Raw genomic sequence first — 24,747 nt, forward strand, 5'->3', positions numbered from 1 at the left:
TCATTTATGCCCAAGGTGGTATCTAGTGTGGCTTTAAACCAATCAATTCATTTGCCAATTTTTTCCCTAATCCCCAGAATAAAGGGGAAAGGATCCTGCACTCTCTGGACGTGGACAGGCAGCTTAAGTTCAATCTGGCAGGACTAAACCTCTCAGAAAATCTGACCAGCTGCTGGTCAGCTTTGCTGCAGGGGCAGAGGACAAGGCCATTTCAAAGCAAACCATTTCTAAGTGGATAGCACACTACATCCGTTTCTGCTACAAACATAATGGGAAACCTACCCCACAGGGGATCAGAACACATTCCACTAGGGCTACATCAACCTCTACCAGGGGCATCCTGGAAGCTGCAACCTGGAACTCTGTACACACTTTCACCAAGCATTACCACTTACCTGGATTTGCCACAGCAGACTTACAGGGCCTGATTGCCAGCCCCAATGCTTCATGTTAAGTTGTCATTCTCTCCTTCATTCTTGCTGGATGGGATCGGAGCCGAACCTCGGCTCCGACTCGCCCTATACTATAGCTCGAGAGCTATTTTTACCGGCTCGAGGCAGCCCTATATCCCACAATACCATGCGCTAACTCCCCAGATCTCGTTTGCCGCTTCGCTACGAGGTTGTCTTTTTTTACCGGCTCAGGTTAGTAAGGAGTTTTACTTAAACTAGTTTTCAGGTAGTTATCTTTGTCTAGGTCCCTACTGATTACCTTATTCTTGGACCCTTTCTTTTGTAGCCCTTCTTCCCTTATTTAGTTAATTTGTCATCTTGGGCCTACGGGCTTTACCTCAGTTTCCCCACCCCTTCCTATCTGTGTGTGTGGGTTTAGTCAGTTCCCTTAAATTGAGTGTGTGTGGACTGACTGTTTTTTTACTATGGTCAAAACTATGTCCAAAGACTCTAAGGTCTCGGGATTCAAGAAGTGTGACTCGTGCTGTCAGAAAATGTCTCTGACAAACTGTCACACTTCTTGCGTCTATTGCTTGGGGCCTTTACACCTGCAGGACTCTTGTTCCGTTTGTCACGGATTTAGTTAGAGTCCTGCAGGAGAGGCGTAACAAGCTTATTCTAAGGGGCTTGTTAAAGCCTGATGACTCCCCGTCCAAGTCTGGTTCGGGGAAGTCATCAGAAACCACCAAACCCTCGGCTCCAGCTTCTGAGTCTAGGGCTGGTGTTATTGAGATGGCTCCGACCTCGGTTCCGGCTGGCTCCGAGGCGAGCAAAGTGGTTTCCGCTCCGAAACCATCATCGGAGCCGACCCCAGCGCACAAGCGCTCTAGGTCCCCCTCCCTAGAGTCCGTTAGATTGGCTCCGAGATCCCCTGTCTTGTCGGAGCGGAGTCATAGGACTCATTCGTCGAGGTCATCTAGGCTTTCTGACCATGACATCGAGAGGGTGGTCAGTAGACTCATAAAATCTCAGGCACTGGCCCAAATGCTCCAGAGCCCATCTCACCAGACTGCGGCTCCTTCGATACAATTATCTATTCCTCCTCCGACTCATCACTTGAGCTCGGAGCCGGAGTTTCTCGGAACCGTGTCCTTGCCTGCGTCGGAGCCGATACTTCCTCCTTCGGCTCCGGTGTCGTCGGCTCTGACCTCTTCATTGGTTCCATCCGTGGAGAGGTCCGGGTGCCGAGACTTCATTGTCTGCTCCTAGGGGGCGAGTGGCATCGGACCCTTGTCCGACCCCGTTCTCCCTCTCGGAGTTTCGGCTCTGGTTAGTTCGGCCCCGACATCATTCTCTGAGCCTTCTCTGTCTGCTCCGGGGGTGGTTCCGGTCTCTTCGGAGCCGGTGCTACCTTTGGTGTCTGATAGGGGAGCCTTTGAGGTGATGCGGAGTGTGCTGGACCCCGTGTCCACTCCAAGGTTAAGTTCTGCGGCTCCTCCCTCCATAGTGCTTGTTAGGGTCTCTGGCCATTCTCTTGCACCTGTCAGCAGAGATCCACAGCGTGGGGTACCCACTTTGGGTGTCTCCTCCTCTTCCAAGGGCTCCCCTGAAGTTTCAGGGGAACCCCCTAGGAAAAGAAAGTGCAAGAGGAAGCACATGGACTCCCCCGAGTCTGTCACGTCGGACACTGACTTGGATGAGTCGGAAGGTTCCCCCAGATCCCCCTCTGAGGATGTCTCCTTTTCAGACATCCTGGAAATCCTAAGACAGAGGGGAAATTGGTCCACTCTCAAACCTTCCGAGGACGAGTCGGTTTACCTTGACGCTTTTGGATCTCACCCTTCCACCTCCTGGGTGTCTCCTCCTTTCGACCCACTAATGGAGGTAGTGGCTAGAAAGGCGTGGGCAGCTCCTGATTCAATGGAACCTACCCCTAGGAGGCCTTCTAAATTTATTTCTGCACCAGATGATAAATCCTTTCTCACCAAAGGCGTTTCAGTTGATGCTATGGTGGTAGCAGCAGCCACTAAGAAGGAATTGGCTGATCCTTCTGTATCTGTTCATCCTCCTAACAAGGAGTCCAGGACCATGGACAGGTATGGCAAGCGGACCTTTGCTTCAGCGACCTTTTCTATGCGATCGCTGAACTATTTGTCATTTCACCCGCCTTCAAAGAGACTTGCTCAAAGAGCTGGGTGAAACGGTACAGGATCCTTCTGCTGCAGGGTTTAAGGACAAAATAAACTCTCAGCTGGCTACCCTGAACTCCATTAACTCCTCCATGTGGCTAATTTCTTATGCAGCCGATGGAGCGAGTAGGGCCGCTGGTACAGGCGTTGCGTTAAAACGTCACGCTTGGATGCGGCTCTGTAACTTTGCTGATCCCTTCAAGGTGTCCTTCACTAACACCCCCTTTGATGGTTCGGAATTGTTCGGACCTCAGGTGAAGAATACCCTCACCAGATGCGAGCAAGATGTTAAAACTCTCTCTGCCGTGGGAGTCCGTTTTTCCACGCCTTCTAGACCTTATCCTAAGGGACAGAAAGGGGGAAAGATGTGGTTCCGCAAACCACAGGGAGTCTCACCTGCCACACATGGTGATTTTCCCCCTAGAGGCAGAGGGGGAAATAACAGACGCCGCCCCAGGGGCAGAGGGGATTCTCAGAACCAGGGTTCTAGGAAATCTTTTCCTGATCAACCCTTTCAGCATCCCTGAGAAGCTGCCCGACTGTCTGCCTTCGGAGGCAGTCGGGGGAAGATTATCTCTGTACCCGGAAGCCTGGCAATCCCTCTGCCAAGACACATGGGTACAGAAGATCATATCCGAGGGTTACAAAATCCCCTTTACCATCCCCCCGGTACAACTGCCAAAACCCCTACCAGATGTACCACCCGCACAAAGTGGTCAGGCTCAGCTAGAAATAGAAAAGCTATTAGCAAAAAGAGTCATCCAGGCAGTCCAAGCAGATCAGCTAGGGTCCGGAATTTACTCCAGGTTCTTTTTGGTACCAAAAGAGACAGGAGACTGGAGACCTATTTTGGATCTCAGCAGGTTAAACAAATCTGTGCTAAAGACAAAATTTCGGATGGTAACACTGCAGTCCATTCTACCCTTTTTGGGCAGAGACAACTGGATGTGCTCATTAGACCTCCAGGACGCATACTACCACATAAAGATACACAGACGCTCCAGGAGGTTTCTCCGCTTCCGGCTGGGAGTCAGTCATTTTCAATTCAGAGCCCTGCCCTTTGGTCTCACCACAGCCCCCGGGTGTTCACCAAATGTTTGGCAGTGGTCACGGCTCCCCTGAGACAGAAAGGATTCCAGGTGTTTCCATACTTAGACGACTGGCTCATTTCCGCTACCACCAAACACGATCTCATAATGGCCAGGGATTACACTATTCAGCTTTGCAACAGTCTGGGTATTTCTATAAATTTTGCAAAGTCCTCCTTGTTGCCTTGTCAATGTATAAACTTTATAGGCGCAGTATTAAACACCACAGAAATGTCTGCAACACTACCACCCCAGAGAGTGGCAGACATAAGGCGGAATGTTCAGACCCTGTTTCAGCCCAACAAAGTCCAGGTCAACCGAGTATTGAAAGTGTTGGGCTTCATGGCGGCGGCGATTCTTCTACTTCCATTAGCCCGCTTCCACATGAGGCTCCTTCAGTGGATGCTCTTTTCTCAGTGGTCTTTTCAACAGCTGTCAATGACCCACAACATTTGGATAACCCCATCTTGCAAGAAACATCTCTCCTGGTGGATGGTTTCCCCTCAGCTTTTTCAGGGCAGACCCTTTGTTCTCCCCCTTCCATTTGCCACTGTCAATGGATGCCTCCCTGATCGGGTGGGGGGGCATTATCAGGGCAGGATGGTTCAGGGCACTTGGCAACAGTCAGAATGCCACCTGCACATAAATGTCCTGGAGATGAGGGCAGTGCTTTTGACATTGCAAGCCCTTCAGAGCTCTCTTCCCACGGGGACTATAGCAATTCGGACGGACAATATGTCTGTGGTGTGGTACATAAACAAGCAGGGCGGAACAAAGTCCTATCCCCTCTGTCGAGAAGCACTCTGACTTTGGCAATGGGCGATTTCATCTCAACGGTTTCTGATAGCAACGCACATCCCCGGGAAGTCCAACGTCATAGCAGACAGATTGAGCAGAACTATCCTCATGCCTCACGAGTTGTCTCTAAATCAAGCGGTAGCAGACGGAATCTTTCGGAAGTGGGGTCAGCCTTGCTGCGACCTTTTCGCAACTCCCCAAAACAGCAAGTGCCTCGACTTCTTCACACTTTTTCCTCTGCCAGACCAACCCCTCAGAGACGCTCTTGTTCACGTTTGGCCCCGGGGTCTTCTCTATGCTTTTCCTCCTTTTCCATTGATCCCGCAATTAATTCAGAAAGCAATCGCATTGAGATCCAAAATGATCCTCATTGCCCCGTTTTGGCCTCGACAAGTTTGGTTCCCGTTCCTGCACAAATACCTACTGGAACAGCCTTGGCATCTGGAACCCCTTCCGGATCTATTGACCCACCTCACGGGCAAGCTGCATCAGTCTCTACATTCCATCAACCTCACAGCTTGGTTGCTCCACTTCCAGCCATAGCCAGGCTTCCCCTCATCTCGCCTCCTGTTCGTGATATCATTCTGGCCTCCCATAAGTCCAATACTAGGAAGACTTATGCTAGTAAATGGAAGCGTTTTTCATTCTGGGCGCAAAATAGGTCCTTAGATCCTTTTCATGCACCCATTCATGAGGTTCTGGACTTTCTGGCAGAGCTTTTTCATTCTGGATCATCATCGGCCACTGTCAGAGTACAATTAGCGGCCATTGCTAATTTTCATGTTGGACTCTCAGAAGCAAATATGTCCCACAAGCTCTGTAAAGCTTTTCTCAAGGGCATCTTTTTGCTCAGACCTCCAGTAAAAGATCCGCCTCTACAATGGGACTTGAATTTAGTTCTAACCTCACTAATTCTGCCCCCTTTTGAACCTGCAGCTTCTTGTTCCCTCAAACTACTTTCTTGGAAAACACTGTTTTTAGTAGCTATAACATCTGCCAGAAAGGTCTCGGAACTCCAAGCCTTGTCTGTCCTTCCTCATTTGGTTTTTCATAAAGACAGAGTAACTCTCAGAACAAACCCTTCCTTCCTTCCAAAAGTGCTATCGGAAGCAAATTTAAATCATTCTATTGACTTACCTGTCTTTTTCCCAGACTATACCAACAGAGCTGAACAAAAATTACATTCATTAGATGTTCATTGCCAATTACGGTATTATCTAGACAGGACAAAACAATTCAGAAAATCAGATCAGCTCTTTCTCTCTTATGCGGCAGGTAAGAAAGGGCTTCCGGTTTCGAAAGTTACCCTTTCCAGATGGCTGACATCTATTATTATCTTGGTCTATGAGTTGAGGCACAGGCAACTTCCCTCTAGGCCTAAGGCTCATTCAACCAGGGCTCTATCTACTTCAACAGTGTTTCAAGCAAGGTTACCACTAGATGCCATTTGTACAGCGGCTACATGGGCTTCCAAACATACTTTTATTGCTCATTACAAGCTTGATCTAGCCTCCAGAAATAGAGCTGATTTTGGTTCCACTGTACTCAGGAATCTGTTCCGTTGAGCCACCCAGGACCAAGGTGCTAGGGACGCTGTCCCATCCAGCAAGAATGAAGGCGAGAATGACAACTTAACATTAAGAAGTTATGTACCTACCATAACGTTCTATGTTAGTTGTCTTCTTCTCGCCTTCTTTCTTGGGTCCCTCCCTCCTGCCCCCTAGCCTGGACAGACTCGAGATTGAGTCCTTCCTTTTTGGGGATACAATATGTTGCGTCTTTTCCTGGTATCCTTAGTGTTACTATCAGGTAATCTTCTAATAAAGAGGGTTATAATTTTTTATTACAAGATTGTGTTTATACTATGTCTTAGCTTCCAAACGAGATCTGGGGAGTTAGCGCATGGTATTGTGGGATATAGGGCTGCCTCGAGCCGGTAAAAATAGCTCTCGAGCTATAGTATAGGCAGAGTCGGAGCCGAGGTTCGGCTCCGATCCCATCCAGCAAGAAAGAAGGCGAGAAGAAGACAACTAACATGGAACGTTATGGTAAGACATAACTTCTTATTAACTACTTCCACTCATCCTCTGCTTTGGGAATCAACCCAACTGTGATGACTGCAACAGTGAAACACGAAGAACATAGTACAGTTGTGTCCACGTACCATAAATGTAGATGGAGTGTATTCACTGTTGCAGTCATGGTTACCCTCCCTCCAGCCCCCTGACTTCTCTTTACTTTCTGTCTTTGTTGTTTGGAATATCTTGTATCATTGGTATTTGTTTTTTGCTGGGGGTGTTCCATACCATGTAATTGCTTCCTATTTTGGGGGCTGCTGACATCTAGGGCAAGAAAAACTGATGTAATAGCGTTGGCTGCATGTTTTATAACCCTTGACAACCTGATGTCATGGAAGAAGCAATAGCAGCAGATGCAGAAATCTGGTATTCAGGCCGACTGAGGGCTACCTGCAGGCAGATAACCCAAATGTGTTGACTGCAACAGTGAATACACTCTAACATCTACATTTATGGTAAGTGTACACAACTGTACTATGTTCCTCTAGTCCTAACTTGTGTGTGTGAACTTATCGAGGCTGGCCTTTCATACTCCTCAGTGAAAGTCCACCTGTCTGCAATCTCTGCCTGCTTTACCCCTAGACTCCCCTCTACTATCCAGGTTAGATGTTAAATTGTTCCTGAAAGGGGTCTTGCACATCAGACCACCAAGAAAACCCGTCCAACCACCTTAGGACTTGAACTTTATCCTAGAAAAACTTTCACTGACTCCATTTGAGCCAGCCAGCTCTGCCATACTCCAAATGTGTACATGTTCTACTGGTGGCCTTTACCTCTGCTAGAAGGGTGGCAGTTACAAGCTCTCATGGCTTGTCCACCCTACACTATTTTCCACAAAGGCAGAGTGACTCTGCATACCAACCCTTCTTTCATGCCCAAGGTGGTCAATGAACTGTATTTAAACCAGACAGTTCACCTGCCCACCTTCTTCCCCTCTCCCACTAATGACAGTGAGAGAATACTCCATTTCCTGGACTTAAACAGGCAACTGATGTTTTATTTGGACAAAACTAAGTCCATTAGAAAATCCAACCATTTGTATCCTTCCACCCCAGAGCCCTGGACAAGGCAGTCTCCAAACAAGCAGTTTCCTGCTGGATCATGGCAAGGGCCTATTCAGGGAGTTAGAGCTCACTCTACCAGGGTCGTAGAATCTTCCAAAGCCGCCTTCAAAGGCCTGGACACAGCCTCCATTCTGGAGGTGGCCACCTGGTCCCTCTATACATACCTTCACCAGACACTACAAATTGGACCACATTTCCAGAGCAGGGTTTGCTATGGCAGTCCTGCAGGGCTTTCTGGAATCCGCTACCTCTACCTCCACCCTTCCTTCTTCCTAAGCTGTGGCACTGTCCCACACTAAGAATACTGTAGCATGGGAATAGGACGACATAGAATAACTGTTGTAAAATCTTATCATAACCGTAGATGTGCTTCTCTTCTATGTTGCAGTATTACTCCCCCCCCCTCCACCTGTCCCCCTTCATTCCTATTGGCCTGATTAGAGTGCACCCATGAACACCACCTAGACTACGGTCAGACTAGCCAGCAAATGGCACTTCATACTTCTTGTGGACATCATTTGGCTCTTACTAGTTGACTGTCCGAGTGGTCAATTAAGTTCTGAGGTTTCTGCATGTAGTTGTCGCATTTAAGATTCCTGGTTTATGACCCTACATGTGACGTCCCACGCACCTATAACAGCCAGGCTTAACCTTTTGTATAGGAGCTGAAGTTAGTGTCTCCTGAGGCGGAGAATTCCACACTAAGAATACTGCAACATGGAAGAGAAGGACATCTATAGTTATTGTAAGATTTTACGCAACTATTCTTTTTACTTGGACAACTGTACTTTTTGCTTGAAAGTTGTGAAAAGCAGTCCATCCGCAAAAGTTATGGTTCAGTTAAACATTGAGCTTAGTCATTCTGAGGAATGAAATTTAAATCACTTGTTACTCTGGTTTCCCCACTGAATATATGATGGTATCTATAGCATAGAATTCTGAAGGTTTTTGGCTCAAGACTGATCCCTACATCCACTATTCTGACCATGGCTGCTTTTGTATATGTACATGTAGTTTTACAATGAATGAGTTGCGGACTTTGAATTTTTGTGTTTGTGCTTGATTTTTGATAGCATTTTTTCTGTCATTTTTCTTTCAGATCCAGACTTGTTGAGGCATGAGTTGAGTTCTCGTTTTTTGACCTCACAAGAGAGAGGTGGCACCATTGGACCTCTGGCATTCCAGTTCCATCAGCACAATCACCAACACCAGCACACCCACCAACATACGCACCAGCACTTCACTCCATACGCTTCCATCGTCCCTCCACCGGCACCACCCATGGTGCGTACCCCACGCCAAAATGTGAGGATAAGTAGAGCGTGCCTTTATGTTTATGGTGTGGGAAGGGTTCTGTTTGAAACTGCTTTCTGCTGCTTATTGGAGACTTGCAGTGTCGATTCTTTTTGGCTTTTTAGCTTGTGGGAAGGTTGGGGAATCTGAAGTTACATTGTAGTACTCTCTAACCTGTAACGACATGGAATGAATGTTACTGGCCTTTACAGTTTTATAAGAGCATTGATGATAAAAGATTGAGGCAATACTGCTTTCATGAACTTTAAATGTTAACCAGCTTAAAAATGGAGTTCATTCATGCCACTTTATTAAATAACTAAACATTTGGAGACATCACGTGAAGGTGTGAGGACTGTAGATTCTTAATCCTTCTGGGACACTAGTTGTGTACTATTTTTAGCCAGACTGGCCTGGGATGTGTTGCAAAAGAAAGCTGTGAACAACCCCTTTTGGAAGACTTGCAAGATTTGGTATTAACTATGGTGATAAAAATGACACTTTAGGTATTCCCTTGACAAAAATTGTATGTGCGTGTGTTTGTGGACTGTATTGCCTGTTATTTGGAATGAGTCTCTTCCTTTGAACCCTCAGGTCAGTCTCAGCCTGTGGCTTGATCAGAAAGATTGATTTATTCTTTGGTGATGTTCGTGTTTCACTGTTGCAGTCATCACATTTAGGTCATCCTGCCAGGGGTAGCCCTCAGTCGGCCCAAATACCAGAGGCTTAGTATTTTTGTCTGTTGCTTTTGCTCCAGGACTGACATCCGGTCAGCAGTGGTATAAAATCAGGCAGCCGACGCAATTACATCAGTCTTTCTTGCCGAGGAGCTCGAAGCAGAAGCAGTTTGCACGAGTGCCAGTTCGCTAACTGAGTTTTCGTTTCCAAATTGAAGTTGAAGTCTTCTAAAGCTAAGTACCCCATTGGGGATCCTTTTTTTCTTGCTCTAACCGATGTCAGAAAACGTAAACAATTGTCTCGCCTGTGGAAAGCAAATAGCTCACCGAGACTTCCATTCCTAATGTGTCACCTGTTTAGGCTCAGACCACAACATCCCTCGCTGTCACTTTTGTGCTTTGTTCAACGCCAGAACTGTATATCGTTGGGCCCTTATTGTAGCTAGATATTTGTGCTCTCGGTCCTCTAATTCCGATATAGCTTTGCTAAGCCATATGGCTACCAAACTTCTGACAAAACGTAAGGATAAAGACAGAGACAGACCACATAGGTTCAAAACTGCCAATGCCGCTTCTGTTAAGCTAGTAGTCAGTTCTCCAGTCCGTTCTTCCACAGCCCCTGATGCCTGTTTCTGTGGATTCGCAGGCTGTTACCGAGACCCTTTCGGAGTCTGGTATGCCGCTAGACTCTTCTTCGACTAAGGATCCTGCAGATGTCTCTACCTTGGATGGGTCCAGAGCCGCTGAGCAGGCACCGGCTTCTGAGGAAGTACTTCGTACTACCGATACTCGACACAGACTGATGACTTCTTTCGCGTCTTCAGTTTTTTCTAAAACTACCGAGTTTCTAAGGCCCAGGGTACGAACTACCCCCAAAAAATTACCCAAGCTTGGGCACCTACTTCTTACCTCAATCTCAAATGCTTAATATGGCGTAAGAGCTTGTTAGGGGAAGCCAGGCTACCCCTTCCAAAAGAAAGAGACTTGTCCTCAGTAGTTTTATCTAAACAGGAGTCCGATGAGACTGATGCTTCTGAATATGAAGACATGCAACCCCTCTCTGCTTATGAGGATTCTGATGCAGAGGAATCCATTCCTTCTGCCTCTTCACCTGAGAACTTTTCATTTGGTGAAACCCTTCATACTTAAGGGAGCATTTCCAGTGGGAATGTCAGGACTACCCTCAGTCAAAAAAGAGACTCGGGGAATTCTTAGATTTACCACAGCACAGACCTTTGGCCATTACTCCTGTCATGGATGTTGTTCATGATGTTTTTATGTAATCCAGTTTGACTCCCGACACCCTTCCTCCTGCTCCCAGGAAACCTGACAAGTACTACAGAGTCCCTGATTCTCAAAGATTTTTTTTAAAAAATCCTACTGCTGACCCAGAGGTCATCTCTCAAGGACCAAAAGGAATTCAAACAACCTCAGCTAAGAATGCCACTGCCTCAGACGGATTCCTGAGCTACAGACAGATGGGGTAAAAAAGTATACACCTCTGCTACTCTTGCTATTAGAGCACTAATTGTCAGTTCCACATGCTGAAATAGCAGCATACCATGGAACTACTCAAACAAAAAATGTCTTCCTTTCCTGCTTGTGCAGAAAATAGACTTACAGGAGCATATGCATTCGGTAAAGCTGTAGCTGTTTTGTCCAAAATGTCTGACGTTGCATGTTTTGATTATACTGCTAGAACTGTTTAACACCTGAAACGTATTGGAAAAAGTTTTGTGAGCATAGATGCAAGGCAGATGAAAGTGTTTGTGAATATGTTGCTGAATTGAGCACTTATTTCCATAGGTGGGTGAGTGGATGTCAGGTCACCACTTTTGAAGGGCTGGCAGACCTTTTGGTGAGGGAACAAGCCCTTAGCACTTTGCCTGAGGACATGAGGATCTGGTTAGCTGATAGACAGTGTGCTACTTCAGAGGAGTTGGGGAAGAAGGAAGACCTAGACCTGGCAGGCAGGGCAGCCCAGAACAGGAAGGGGACCCCCAGTACTGCTCATGGGTCTGAAGGAACCCATGGTAGGCAGCACAGACTGTCCCAACAGAAACTGCTACTAGCAGGGGAAGCCTGTAGTCCAGGTACACATCCAGGAGCTAGGGTTAAATGTTTTGAATGCAACCAGTGAGGCCATGTGGTATACAGGTGTCCACGGAGGCAAGGTGGGGAACCAAAGGTGAGAGAAGCCAGTAAGTGGGAAAGACAAAATGCCAATAGTATGTTTTGAGACAACAAGGGTACCAAACTACCATCCTGCAGATGTCCTGATAGGGAAGGATTTGGATGAGGCAGTACCATGTGCTTATGCAGTTACCCGCAGTCAGACTGAGACAAGCATGTGGGTCTGGTAGCCTGGGGGAGACCAAGACAGACTGCATACTTGCGGACCAAACTGCTGAGGTGTTAATTCAAGGAATGAGCTACGCTGTAGCAGTGAGTCTGAAGGTGAGCCACAGCTGCTTGTAGGTACTGATGTTCCCTTGGACAGAGTGACTGCAAAGGTAGAGGTGAGTATTAGTACCCAGGCTGTGACAGTGAGGCACCACTGTCAGAGGATGCCAGACTTCCTGTGGAAGGGGAGCTGGGAAGGGTTACAAGGAGAGAGTGGATACAGGCTCAGCTCTCAGACCCTAAACTGCAAGGCCTGAGGCAGGTAGCTACGGAGGCACATGATTCTCAAGGAAAGGGGGAATCTGTATACTGGGACAAAGGGTTACTATACAGAGTGTGGACCCCTGAGTGAGGGCTAGAAGGTGAGAGAGTACAGCAAGTGGTAGTGCCTAGAGCCTACTGTCTGGTGCTTCTAGCCATAGCCCATGATATTCACTTTGCACGTCATATGGCCATAAAACGCACAGAGGCGTATTATACAAAACATCTATTCACCTGGAATTTCCAGAGATGTAGCAGGGTACTGCAGGACCGGATATGAATGAGAGGTTTCAACAGCTAATGTCATTCAGGTTGTTAATTGAATAATTGATATAAAAAGGCGGGTTTCTTAAATATATAAGGGAATGAGATTTTATGTACTATGTTCTGAAGAAGTCTTTTTACACGGATGAAAGCGCGTAAACTATGTCGTTTGTTGCTTAAATAAAGTGTATTGAACTGTGCATGAATCCAGTCTTTCTTGGAATTTATTGCTGCAATTCTGTTTGCTGCCATTGGTTTTGATTTATTATTAAATATTTAAAAAACTTTTAACTGTGGCTGTTTTGTGTAGAGATAAGTTAACCTCTAAGAGTACATTGCATGTATATAATAAGGATCCTGTATCAAGTCACTCTAATAATTCTTGAGACTGTTTAGTCATACTACCAATTGGATAATATTGCACAGTAATAATTGGACACCCTTTTAAGGGCCTTTGAGTAGCTGATAAATATTAGCTGAATGATGGCAGGATTACTACCGTATAGTCTGGGTAAAAGGGGTGCAGCTGGAGAACCTGTGCCAGCCTTTCCCAGGAGTGTCTGCGTGGTTGTATAAACCTATCTCAGTGTGTGTGTGTGTGTGTGTGTGTGTGTGTGTGTGTGTGTGTGTGTGTGTGTGTGTGTGTGTGTGTGTGTGTGTCAGCTACTTGGGCAGGGACATGAAGCACTGGTTGGACAGAGAGGGTGTTGGAAATTTTAGCTTGCCCAGCTGGCTGAGATCTGGACCCTGTAGCTGTGCCAGTGGGGGAGTCTTACTGAGGACCTGGAGAGTGAGTGAGTGACCAGCCCCAGACTGACTGTTCTTTATGTGTGCTCTTAAGGGAAATTGCACTTTACTGTGTGTATTTGTTATCCTTTCCTCCCATATGAGATGCCCTCTCTGGTGTTAGTGGTAAGGATTGAGACTCCTTGATTGCTGGGGCAGGGCACGGGTGTCACAGTGCTTTGACACCCTAGAAGCATCTGGGAGGGCAGCAGTCACTGGTTCTGCCCTTAAAAGGCATGCTTGACTTAAGGAACAGATCTTGCCAGACCATGTCAAATCAAAATTATTGGGCGCACCATTGAACAAACACAATTTGTCTGGCACCAACGCAGAAGAGATCTTAAAAATGATGGAAGAAGAAGCTAAATCTATGCAGACAGTTAAAGACTTTTTGCAGGTCCAGCTTCCGAGGTTCAGTAGGCATTGCCCCTCCAAGCACTGGTCCTTTCCGGGCCCCTCCAGGCCAGCTCAGCCTAGACCAAGGGGAAGCAGACCCCCCCCCCCCACGACAGCAGCCCCAGGGAATGCAGAGATCTAAGGAATGGAGTTCTTCCTTTTCAAGAACAGGGAGTGCTAAGCCACCCCCTTATGGTAAGAACTCGCATTGACTTTACACCTCCACCCCTTACCTCTGCCCACCTGCTTGTGCCCCTAGGAGGAAAACTCTCCTTCCATGCAAACAACTGGACCTCTATCACGAAAGACTGATGGGTTCTCAACATAGTGTCCGAGGGCTACAAATTTTATTTCCACACACTGCCATCCCCAAAAGGGTTCCCAGATCTTCATCCAAACCAGTGGGCAGTGGCCAAAAAGCAAGTCCTTTCTCTGCTGTCCATGAGGGGAATACAACATGTTCCTGCAGACCAGATAGGCCAAGGGTTTTATTCCAGACTCTTCCTGGTACCCAGAAAAGAGGGCACCTGACGGCCCAATCCTTGACCTATCCATTCTAAACACCTTTCTGGTGATGCCAAATTTCAAAATGCTCATCCTCCAACAGCTTCCTATGCTTTCCAAGGATGCTTGGTTAGCCACCCTAGACCTAAAAGAAGCCTACCTACACATCCCAATCAGGGAATCATGCAGGAAATATCTGTTTCAGGGCAGGATCTATGCACTTTCAGTTCTCTGCGCTTCCCTTTGGCTTATCCACTGCTTCCAGACTTTTCACAAAGTGCCTGGCTCCAGCCATTGCTTTTTAAAGACTCAAAAATATTCAAATTTACCCCTACTTAGATGATTGCTTGATTCAGGCAGTCAGGAAAAGCTGTTACAGCACCTGACCTTTGTAAAGGACCTACTGACCTCCCTGGGGTATACTGTCAACGAAAAGAAATCAAAACTAGTCCCACACAAGACTTGTATTCCTGGGAGCAAGCCTGGACACAGCATCCCAGATGGCATCCTTACTCCAGAAAAACATGCCTACCTGGCAGGCTGCTTCTCTTAACTAGCCACCAGAACCCAGTTATCCGCAAGGAAAATTCTGCAAACTCTAGGGTTCATGGCCTGCTGCATTCTACTTGTTCCATATGCCCAACTGCATATGAGGAAACTACAGTGGTACCTAAAAAGCCGTTGGTGTCAACGCTCTCTAGACCTGGAAACTATCATACCAATGATACCTTGTCTAAGGAAAGATTTTCTTTGGTGGGCAGCAGCATGCAACCACAAGGGACTTCCCTTCTCACAACCCCATGCCGCCCAGACCCTCACCACAAATGCAACAGACTATACCTGGGGTGCACACCTGGACAGCAGGTGCATTCAGGGCTATTGGGAGCCCATATCAAGTTCATCTGCACATCAACCAGAAAGAGATGCTAGCTGTTCAGCACACCCTACCAGCTTTCAGACCCCTAATCTCCCCGGGGCCTCTACTGATCAAAACAGTTAACACCACAGTGATGTGGTACATCAACAAACAGGGAGGAATTCACTCATCTTCTCTGCAGGCTCAACATGAACCTTTGGCACATGGCCTCAATCATGCAACTACACCTGCTAGCACAATTCCTGCCAGGCTCCCTAAACTCTGGCAGACAACTTGAGCAGAAATCTGCTAGACCCACACAAGTGGCAGCTAGACCACAGAACCCTTCATCCTTGTAACCCAGAAATGGGGCACCCCGAAGGTGGATCTCTTTGCCTCCCACTCTAATCAGCTCAGCAAATTCTGCACCAGGGAACCTTACAGCAAGACCTGGAAAGTGGATGCTCTATCCTTTTTCCAGTGGGTAAACCTCTCTGTTTATGCATTTCCCCCTCTACCATGCGTTTCAAGGGTACTACTCAAAATAAGGGTGGAAAAACCGAGGACAATCCTGATTGCCCCAGACTGGCCACGTCAGCACTGGTACTCACTGCTGAGCAGCCTGTCACCATGGCACCTACCTCAGATCCCTACACTCCTGACTCGGAAGAATGGAGAATTCATGCATCCCCAATTGCAGACCCTCAACCTGGCAGCCTGGCTTATTCCCTGACCTCTCCTCAAGCTGCCAGATATTATACGTGAGGCCAGATGCCCCAGCACTAGAAAGTCCTATACTAAGTGGAAAAGGTTTTGCACCCAGATCCAGGCTAAGGGAGCCGAAACAGCACAGCCCTCCCTACCTTTCACCCTGGATTACCTAGCAAGACCTACTGCACAGGGGTCTTTCCTTCTCTTCAATAAAAATTCATGCCTCTGCCATCTCTGCTCATTACAGCACTGAGCCACCTCTCTTCTCTCACCCTCTCATCATACAGTTCCTAAGAGGGGCTAACAACTTAAGGCCACCCAGAAGAGTGCCTACCTCAGCTTGGGACCTTAACTTTGTGTTGGAAAAGCTCACCCCCCCCCCCCTTTGAACCTGCAGCTTCAGCAGAGTTAAAATTCCTCTCTTGGAAAACAGCCTTGCTTCTGGCCATCACTTCAGCTAGAAGAGTTTCAGAGCTACAAGCACTCATAGATATAGAGCCCTTTATCATTTTCCATGCTGACAGGGTCTCCCTCAGGACTATAACCCATCATTCATGCCTAAAGTGGTGTCCAGTGTGGCCCTCAATCAATCCATTCATTTGCCCACCTTTTTCCCTAACCCACAAAACAAGGGGGAAACGATTCAGCACTTTCCAGATGTGCACAGACAGCTCAGATTTTAGCTAGATTGGACTAAATCTTTTAGAAAGACTGACCTATTGCTAGTCTGCTTCGCAGCAGGGGCAGAGGGCAAGGCCATATTCAAACTATTTCCAAATGGATAAGCACACTGCATCCATTTCTGCTACAAAACCGCACAGAAAACTACCCCCAAAGGGGGGGGGTAAGAACACATTCCACCAGGGCAACCTCCACCTCTGCAGCTTTTCTCAGAGGGGTCCCCACCAGGGACATCCTGGAGGCTGCAACATGGACTTCTGTTCATACCTTCACGAAGCATTTCCACCCGCCTGTCTTCTCCAAATCCAGGGCAGGCTTTGCCACTGCAGTCTTGCAGGGCATCCTAGCCAGCCCCCAGTCATCTTGACTGCCTCCACCCTTTTCTTCAGCTTTCTCCAAATCCAGGGCAGGCTTTGCCACCGCAGTCTTGCAGGGCATCCTAGCCAGCCCCCAGTCTTCTTGACTGCCTCCACCCTTTTCTTCAGCTTTGGGAAGCAGACCCAAATGTGATGACTGCAACAGTGAAACACGAAGAACATAGTACACTTGTGTACACTTACCATAAATGTTGATGTTAGAGTGTATTCACTGTTGCAGTCATGGTTTCCCCCTCCTCCTCCATCCCCCTTGTATCTCTCTCTCTCTCTCTCTCTCCTTACAGGGAATTTTTGGTATTTACTTTCTACTGGTGGTGGTCTTCCACCATAACCTAGCTCCCTATTTGAGGGCTCCTGACAGTTGGGGCACGAAAAACTGATGTAATGGCGTCGGCTGCCTGATTTGAATACCAGTGACGACCTGACATCAGTCCTGGAGTGACAGCAACTGACCCAAAAATACTAAGCCTCTGGTACTCTGGCTGACTGAGGGCTACCCTTGGCAGGATAACCCAAATGTGATGACTGCAACAGTGAATACACTCTACATCTGCATTTATGGTAAGTGTACACAAGTGTACTTTGTGGTGCTTAGTTTTTTGATTCCTGCATGGAGTGGAGTCTGTTGTCTTTTATGTAATCACATTGCTGTGTCATGCTTTGTCGGCAGTTAGTCTAGCTTTCCCCCCTTACAGCTGAGGTCAGTTTATGCTATCCTCTTTTAAAACCGCTGATATACCCTGTTTTAGCAGTCATTTTAAAGTTGCTGTCTTCTGTAGAACTGGACCCATGTGATGTATTATTGTGGAGTTAATTTAGACTGGCCTGTTATTCATAAGCCCAAGATCATTCTAGCCTTCATTTCTCCTTGTACATTGGGTTATATAGCATTAGCCTTAAGAGGTGAGCCCGAGCTCATTGTGGTCCATGACTTTGTGAAGTCTGTCCGGTTTCGGTCCATAAACTCCCATCAGCTTTTTAGAATCTTACTGATATGGACCCTCAGCATGTGACTTGGGTCTCATTCTCTTCAGCTTGATTCCTGAAGTTGTAGAGTGATCCCTGTTTTAATATTTGCTCTTCTGTGCTTTGTACAATTTCTGGTCTGTGAGTTCTGTTTCTGTTGAGTTCTTTAAGTGTGACCAGTGTGGTCTGTTGCCATTTGTTTGATGGGTCCTATTGGTTTTTGTGACCTCCTGGGATAGATTTATGATGTCCTGACTTGACCGTAGTATTCTTAACAGATGGGTTGTAGCTTGGTGACGTCCTTTCAGGATACCAAAGCTTTACCTTCCCAGGAAGCATGTCCAGATGATGACCTAAGCTCATAGGCATCTTGGGTATAAAATCGGACGCAAGTATGAGATCCTCAGACTATCTTGCCACCAGCCTGAATGCAAGTTTTTGCACCAGATGGACTGTGATCATTTGGTCACTCTATACCATAGTTTCACCTATCAGATAAGTCCCCACTGGAGATCCATCCTTCTAACTTTTTGACTGTTCTGCTAATTGTTATTAAATGTCATCTAGGAGGGTAAGTGTGAATGCAGTATGCAACTTCCGTACAAAGACTTTCACACTAAGTGGCTGTTAATGTGTGGGCTCCAAACAACTGTAAATCCTGCTCTGTCAGTAGTTTGTTCCTAAAACTCTATGGTCCAACTGTCCACACAATACCTTCCTCGAGACCCACAGTTTGAAGCACTTGGCCCACTCCTCCACGTTGGAAGGCCCGAGCTTCCACCTAAGAAAAATCTTAACAGACCTAGAGAGGATCATCCTGCCCTTGTTTCAGAATCTGATATACCTCTTGAATTGGTTGAACCTGGGGTATGTCAGTTGTCCTCTCACAAACCTGCTGTTGTGACCCTGCTAGAGGCGAGTACGATTCCTGAAGCCTTGCAGACTACAAAGTCCTGTAGCAAACCGCAGTTCATTATCTCAGGGGGCCCTCAAGGAATCCCGCAGATCCTTGTGCTGGAAAAGATTTCCAATTCCCTCATAGAAAAGTGCAAAGACTAATAACCCCATAAGCTGCTTCAGATGGACGTCACCCTTGAGAAGAAAAATCAAAAATTTAAACACTGGACGTCACCTTCTGCATCCAGGGAGAAAGAATGGATTGCTTTTTTTTCCAGGAGTATTTAAGGCAGTCATGTCTGTGAAGCCACATTCCTTTGTCACCCAGCCTTCTGAGGCCTCACCACACAAACAAGCTCAAGATTGTTCCTCGTCTGATGAGGAACCTGACAGGGAATTCTGATCTTTCTCTCAATTACTCTTGCCAGTTACACTCTTCTGAACGTATATCCTCAGTTGAGGGAGATGCACACTCTAGATTACTCCTTGAAAGAGGATTCCTATGGAGAATCCTTACCAAGCAGTCCAGAGAGGTGTCTGAGGTGCAAATGCGATATTACAATACTCCTGCTCCTCCAGTTCGTCCACTGCTGGATGCTTAGCTGGGCACATTTCAGGCCAATTCTTCGCCACTGGCTTCTGTCTTCTGCTCCAGAAAAGGCCAGATAGGTTCTATAAAGTTCCTGATAAACTTGCATACCTCTACAAAAACCTTGTGGCAGACCCAGCAGCTGTTTCCCTGACCTCAGACAAACCTTCCAAGTTGCTCTTTGGCACTAATATTCTCCTCAATGGCAAGGACACTTGAGCAATGGACAGGTGGGCTAAGAAGGTGTGTACTTCCTCCAGCCTAGTCTTTAGGGTAGCAGATTAACAAACTCAAATGACCAAATGCTTACTGTGTGCTCCAGTCCTAAAACAAGACCTTCACAGAGCCACAGACACCAGAGTTAGAACAGCATAAGCTAAGCAATCTCTAGTGGCCCAGACTTCTCAAATAGCCAGATGTGATTATAAAATATAGCTATGATACCTCTTCTAGGGTGTCTGCCATTGACTGAGTGATCAGCTGGTATGCCTGGCTACTAGTCCAGACTATCCAGAAGATTTCAAGTCTTAGATTGTAACTACCCCTTGGATAACGGCCTCCTTTTTGGCTGACAAACTGGTAGTCTCTTCAAGACTTTCAGGAATAGGGCAAGACAGTAAAAGATTGCAGTCAGATTCTGCTTTCTGCAGTTCCCAAGTTCTGTAGAAATTGTCTAGCAAAATTTACCTCCTTTACCAAGAGAAATCCTAGAACACCTCATAGGCAAAGGAGAATTCCTAAGAGAAGATTCCCAGAAAAAACTCGGAGGAATACCCCTTCTGGGAGATCTCCGTTCTGTAGTAGATCCTGTGACTAAATTGCAGCCATCCCGCTCTCCAAACCCTACCCTTCAACTCCTTTGTCAAAAAGCCACTCTTTCTCTGTCTCTCTTCCTTTCTGGGAAGCAATAACCTCAGACAAGTGAGTCTTAAGTATTATTAAGGAGGGTAACTTTGTCTTGGGAAAGCAGCCCAACCTCTGGGGGAATACCCCCCCTCCTCCTCCCAACCAGATACACCTGTAACATGAAAGACTTACTGGCCCAAGGAGCCATAGTTGAGGCCCCCCATCCTATTTAGGAAAAATATTTTACTCTAGGATCTTTTTTGTTCCAAGGAAAGCGGATCAGTGGAGATCTATCCTGGATCCCTCCCGGTTAAACACCTTTCTAAGAGTTCCCTCCTTCAAAATACTGTCCTTACAAACTCTTCTACCCTTTCTACTTCCTCGAGATTTTCTCACATCCTTAAACCTAAAGGATGCTTATGTTCATATTCCCATCTGTCATTTCTGCAGAAAATTTCTCCGGTTCTTTACTAGGTCATTACATTTTCATTTTTTCTGCTTTGTCCTTTGGTCTTTCTACAGCTGCAGGGTTTTTTTTTCACAGAGTGCGTGGCTCCAGTAGTGCCTTTCTGCCTCACTCAGGGCAAACAAATCTTCCCGTACTTGGACAACCTTCTACTCCAGGCTTCATCCAGGGCAACTCTTCCAAAGCACCTTCATTACACTGTGTGACTTTTGACTCTTCTGGAGTCCCCCATTAGTTACAAAAATTTTTTAGCTATTTTCCATGCAGCAGCTGACCTTTCTGGGATGCAGTCTGGACACATCTGACATGCATGCTTCTGTTCCTCAGGAGAAAGTCGCCTCCATAGCCAACGAGTTGTTAATACTTTCCAGGAAGGATCACTGCTTAGCCAGGCAAGCTCTCAGGGCCCTTGGACTTAAGGCTGCCCCCATCCGTATACTGCCCCCTCGCCAGACTACAAATGAGGAAAATACACAATGGTATCCGAAGTCAGCCTGGTCCCAACACTCGCCATCTCGGTACCCACATCCCTCCTCGCCAGGCTGTACTGAGGAAAATACACAATGGTATCTGAAATCAGTCTGGTTCCAGCACTCTAACCATCTCAGTACCACATTCCTACTCTTCCTTGCATCAAGAAGAAACTCCTTTGGTGAAGCAACCACGTTATGCTCATCCAAGGTCTTCCATTCACTCCAAACCCCCACAACCAAGTCCTGTTTACAGATATTTCAAACAGAGCATGTGGGGAGGGGGGCTTGAACGGAAGACCACAGGGTGCAAGGGGAGTGGCCTGCCCATGTACTAAAAGAGCACATCAACTCAAAAGAAATGAGGGCACTTCTACAAGTCCTACAAGCATACAAACATTCTCGCATCTCTGGAAACCAGGCAACTCTGCTGGTGTACACAGACAACACCACTGTGATATGGTACATAAACAAGCAGGGAGGCTCAAGGGCCCCCCCCCCATGCAGGCTAGCACAGCTGGACTGGCACCTAGTGTCTGAACGGACTCTTAAATTTACAGTAACATATATTCCCTCTCAGCAGAATCTATTGGGAGACTGCCTAAGCAGGGCTTGGAGGACATTCATGAATGGTCCTTGAACACAGAGGTGCTGAATTCAATTACCCTCAGATGGGGACTCCCCATGTAGATCTCTTTGCCTCCTCTCAGCATCACCTGCTCCCGCTTTTCTGCACAAGGAATCCATCACGTCTAACCTGGAGGACATATCCCTTCTCTTTCTGGTGGATGGAGCAGTTTCTTTATTCATACCCCCCCCCTCTACCTCTTCTCCCAAGGCTCCTTCTCAGGTTGCAAAAGCAGTCTCCTGTTTCGGGTACTTTTCTGGCCAAGACCACACTGGTTCCCACTCATTTCACCTATCAAAGGGAAATTACTGGAGAATCCCTCCAAAACCAGCTCTAATCATCCAACAGAAAGAGCAGCTCCTTCATCCTAATCTCTGACCTCACTCAGCCTAACCTTCTGGGGGATAGGGTTTTAATCTCTACAAAATGCTTTTTTTCTGAAGAGGTTGTTCAAATCCTACAAGAAGTCAAGAAACCTAGCATCAGGAAGTCTTACACAGCTAAGTGGAAGAGATTTTCCATCTGTTGCTTAAGTGCAAACTCCAACCCCTTCTATCGGACGCCCCCACAGTACTCCAGTATTGTGTGAATTGCTACATTTGAGGTTGGTCTGCTCCTCCATTAAGGCTTACTTGTCTGCTGTGAATGCTTGCTTACCTTTGGAGAGCCCCCAGTCGTGTCAAGGATAGAGATTAAAACTTTTCCGAGAGGAGTTTTACATCTTAAAACCCCAAGGAACCTGTCATCTCATCATGGGTCCTTCATTTTGTTTTGTAAAACCTCAGCTTCTCCTGTCCTTGACTTCAGCCCATAGTGTCTCAAAACTCCATACTGTCATGGATATTCCACCCTTCCTCATCTTCCACAAAGACAGTTGACCCTCTGGTTCAATCCACCCTTGATGCCAAAAATAGTTAATGAGCTTACCCTCCACCAAGCAATTAATCTGTCTACCTTTTTTCCCCCAGCCCCCAGAATTGAGGGGAAAAGAATATTACACTCTCTAGCCATTCACAGACAGTTGAAGTTTTACCTGGACAAAACTAAGGATATCAGAAAAACAGATCAGCTGTTCATCTCATTTATGGATTCCAGGTTAGGACAACCAGTATCCAAACAATATGGTGTTCCTGTATTTAAACGGCTATTTCCTTTTGCTGCTGTCACCATGGAAACACTTTACCCACATGGCCAAAAGCACACTGCACTCGTACAGTGGCTATATCTGGTGCCTTCCACAATGAGATGGATACCGGGTCCATTTTAGAAGCCGCTACCTGGTCATCTCCTCACATCTTCACAGAACGCTACAAGTTAGGTGCCTTTTTCAGGTCCAGGCAGTGTTTACCAGAACTATTCTGTCTGGCCTCCTGTACTGTTATTCCACTTTTTTCTGTTTAGCCTGCCGCCCTTCTTTTTCTCCAACTCTTGTAATCACCCATCTGTTAAAATTCCTGCAACAGTGATTCAGTCAGAACATAGTACAGTTGTGTAAGAACTTATAACAGTAGATATCCTACTGATCACTGTTGTATTACTTCCCTCCTACCCTGTCCCTCTTCTGTTTTCTCCTTATTGGCACAAATGCTGTGTCTTACATTCATGACTCACACTCACTATCCCAGAGTTTTACAACCTTTGAGTGGGAACTTTCTTACCCTTTTCAAACTATGCCCCTGCTAGCTGACCAATCTCCTTCCTCAGTTTTCTTCAGGCTGGTGCTGGTTTGGAGATTGTCTGTGGATATTGTACATCTGCTTTTATACCCCCCTTGCCTGCAAGTTGGGGTCAACATTCGGGCGTGCATTCTAGGAAGGTAGAGCTTTGGTACCCCAGCTGGACATCAGCAGGGTACAACCCATCTGTTAAGAATACTGCAACAGTGATCAGTAGGACATCTACTGTTAGGGAAATTCTTACACAACTGGTACTGTATGTCTGTGACTTTGTAGTCTGTTGTGTGATCTCTTAGAAAAGGACCGTCTTTGGTCTGTGATTTTTTTGGAAGTGGTCTTTATCTGAATTTACATTTCTGCTGCTAGGGTGTCTCCTGATCACATCTTTGCACACTTCTGTTTTTACTCTTTCTCGTGTATGGTTAGGAGAGAGTACTTGGTCAGTGTACCACTCCATTCTTTTCCGTCACTTGTGTGATTTGGATACTATTCTTGAAGTTTTTAAAAGATCCCATGTTAAGTGTCTAAAACACTGAAACCTTCAAAACATTTCTGCAGTTAACAGATCTTAAGCCAGGCTCTGCACTTGGTACAGTCTCTGCTGCTTAGGAGAAGCGTACAGCTTTGAAGCATTGCTTTAACTTCTTGTGCTGCGGCTCAGTACCAAACAGGATGGGGAACCACGTGGCCTCAAGATAACAGATGTCGAGGGTGCTCCCTGCAGAGACTGACAGGAAGGGTTCTTCATGCAGTCCTAGGCTGGTGTTGGAGTACTTGGAAAATGCAGAAAGTTCGAGGCCAGTTACTGGTCACATCTTTCTGCTGTCTGCTCGGAAAAGGTTCTGTTCCCTGCTGAGTAATGAAGACTCCAGCTCACCCACACATCGTTGGCCAGCAATAAGAGAAACAACCCCTGGCAGCCACATGTGAGATGCTGCCGTGCCTTTTCCATGGTCATGTTAGAGAATCTGGATCATTACTTGAATTCAGCATGCTGATGTGAAGTCTTTTTTCATTCCCCAAGCTTCAGGTCTTAAGGCTGTACCCTGGTCAAAAGTCTTTCCTGCAAGCCTAAGGACTTCTGTTGCTCCTCCTGCATTAGCAAGATGAGGCTTGCCCAGAGAGACATGTCAGTTTGACATTTGGTGGGATTCACCCTTGCAGGTATTGGAGACTACACTTGAATATGAATAAGTAGCAGTACTGGACACTGAGTATGCCTTTCTAGGTGACAGTCTACTATCAGTGGACAATGCCCTGAAGTCTCCCTTTGCTTTGTTTACAGTATTCTTTTGTCTGTCTTGACATCTTTCTTTTATGTAGCATGCAGTCGAGTCCAAGCTCCCATTGCTTTGTTTTTGGGGCTTTCCTACTCATTCACATTGAGGTAC

At 46.6% G+C, this 24,747-nt stretch overlaps 1 protein-coding gene across 5 annotated transcripts in view; it reads left to right on the forward strand.

Moving 5' to 3' along the window:
- FBRS (fibrosin) overlaps positions 1–24,747 on the forward strand; it is a 1,655,257-nt gene that overhangs the window by 859,495 nt on the left and 771,015 nt on the right. For 4 of the 5 annotated variants that reach the window (XM_044086630.1, XM_044086634.1, XM_044086633.1 and 1 more), the window contains one exon: positions 8,709–8,914. In XM_044086630.1, coding sequence (XP_043942565.1) covers positions 8,709–8,914 — 206 coding nt within the window. The remainder of the gene's footprint in view (positions 1–8,708; positions 8,915–24,747) is intronic. The other variant, XM_044086631.1, reaches the window with a different exon arrangement.

Source organism: Protopterus annectens, chromosome 10.part0 (genome assembly GCF_019279795.1).
Source record: "Protopterus annectens isolate FY-2018-M chromosome 10.part0, PAN1.0, whole genome shotgun sequence".
NCBI classification, from domain to species: domain Eukaryota; kingdom Metazoa; phylum Chordata; order Ceratodontiformes; family Protopteridae; genus Protopterus; species Protopterus annectens.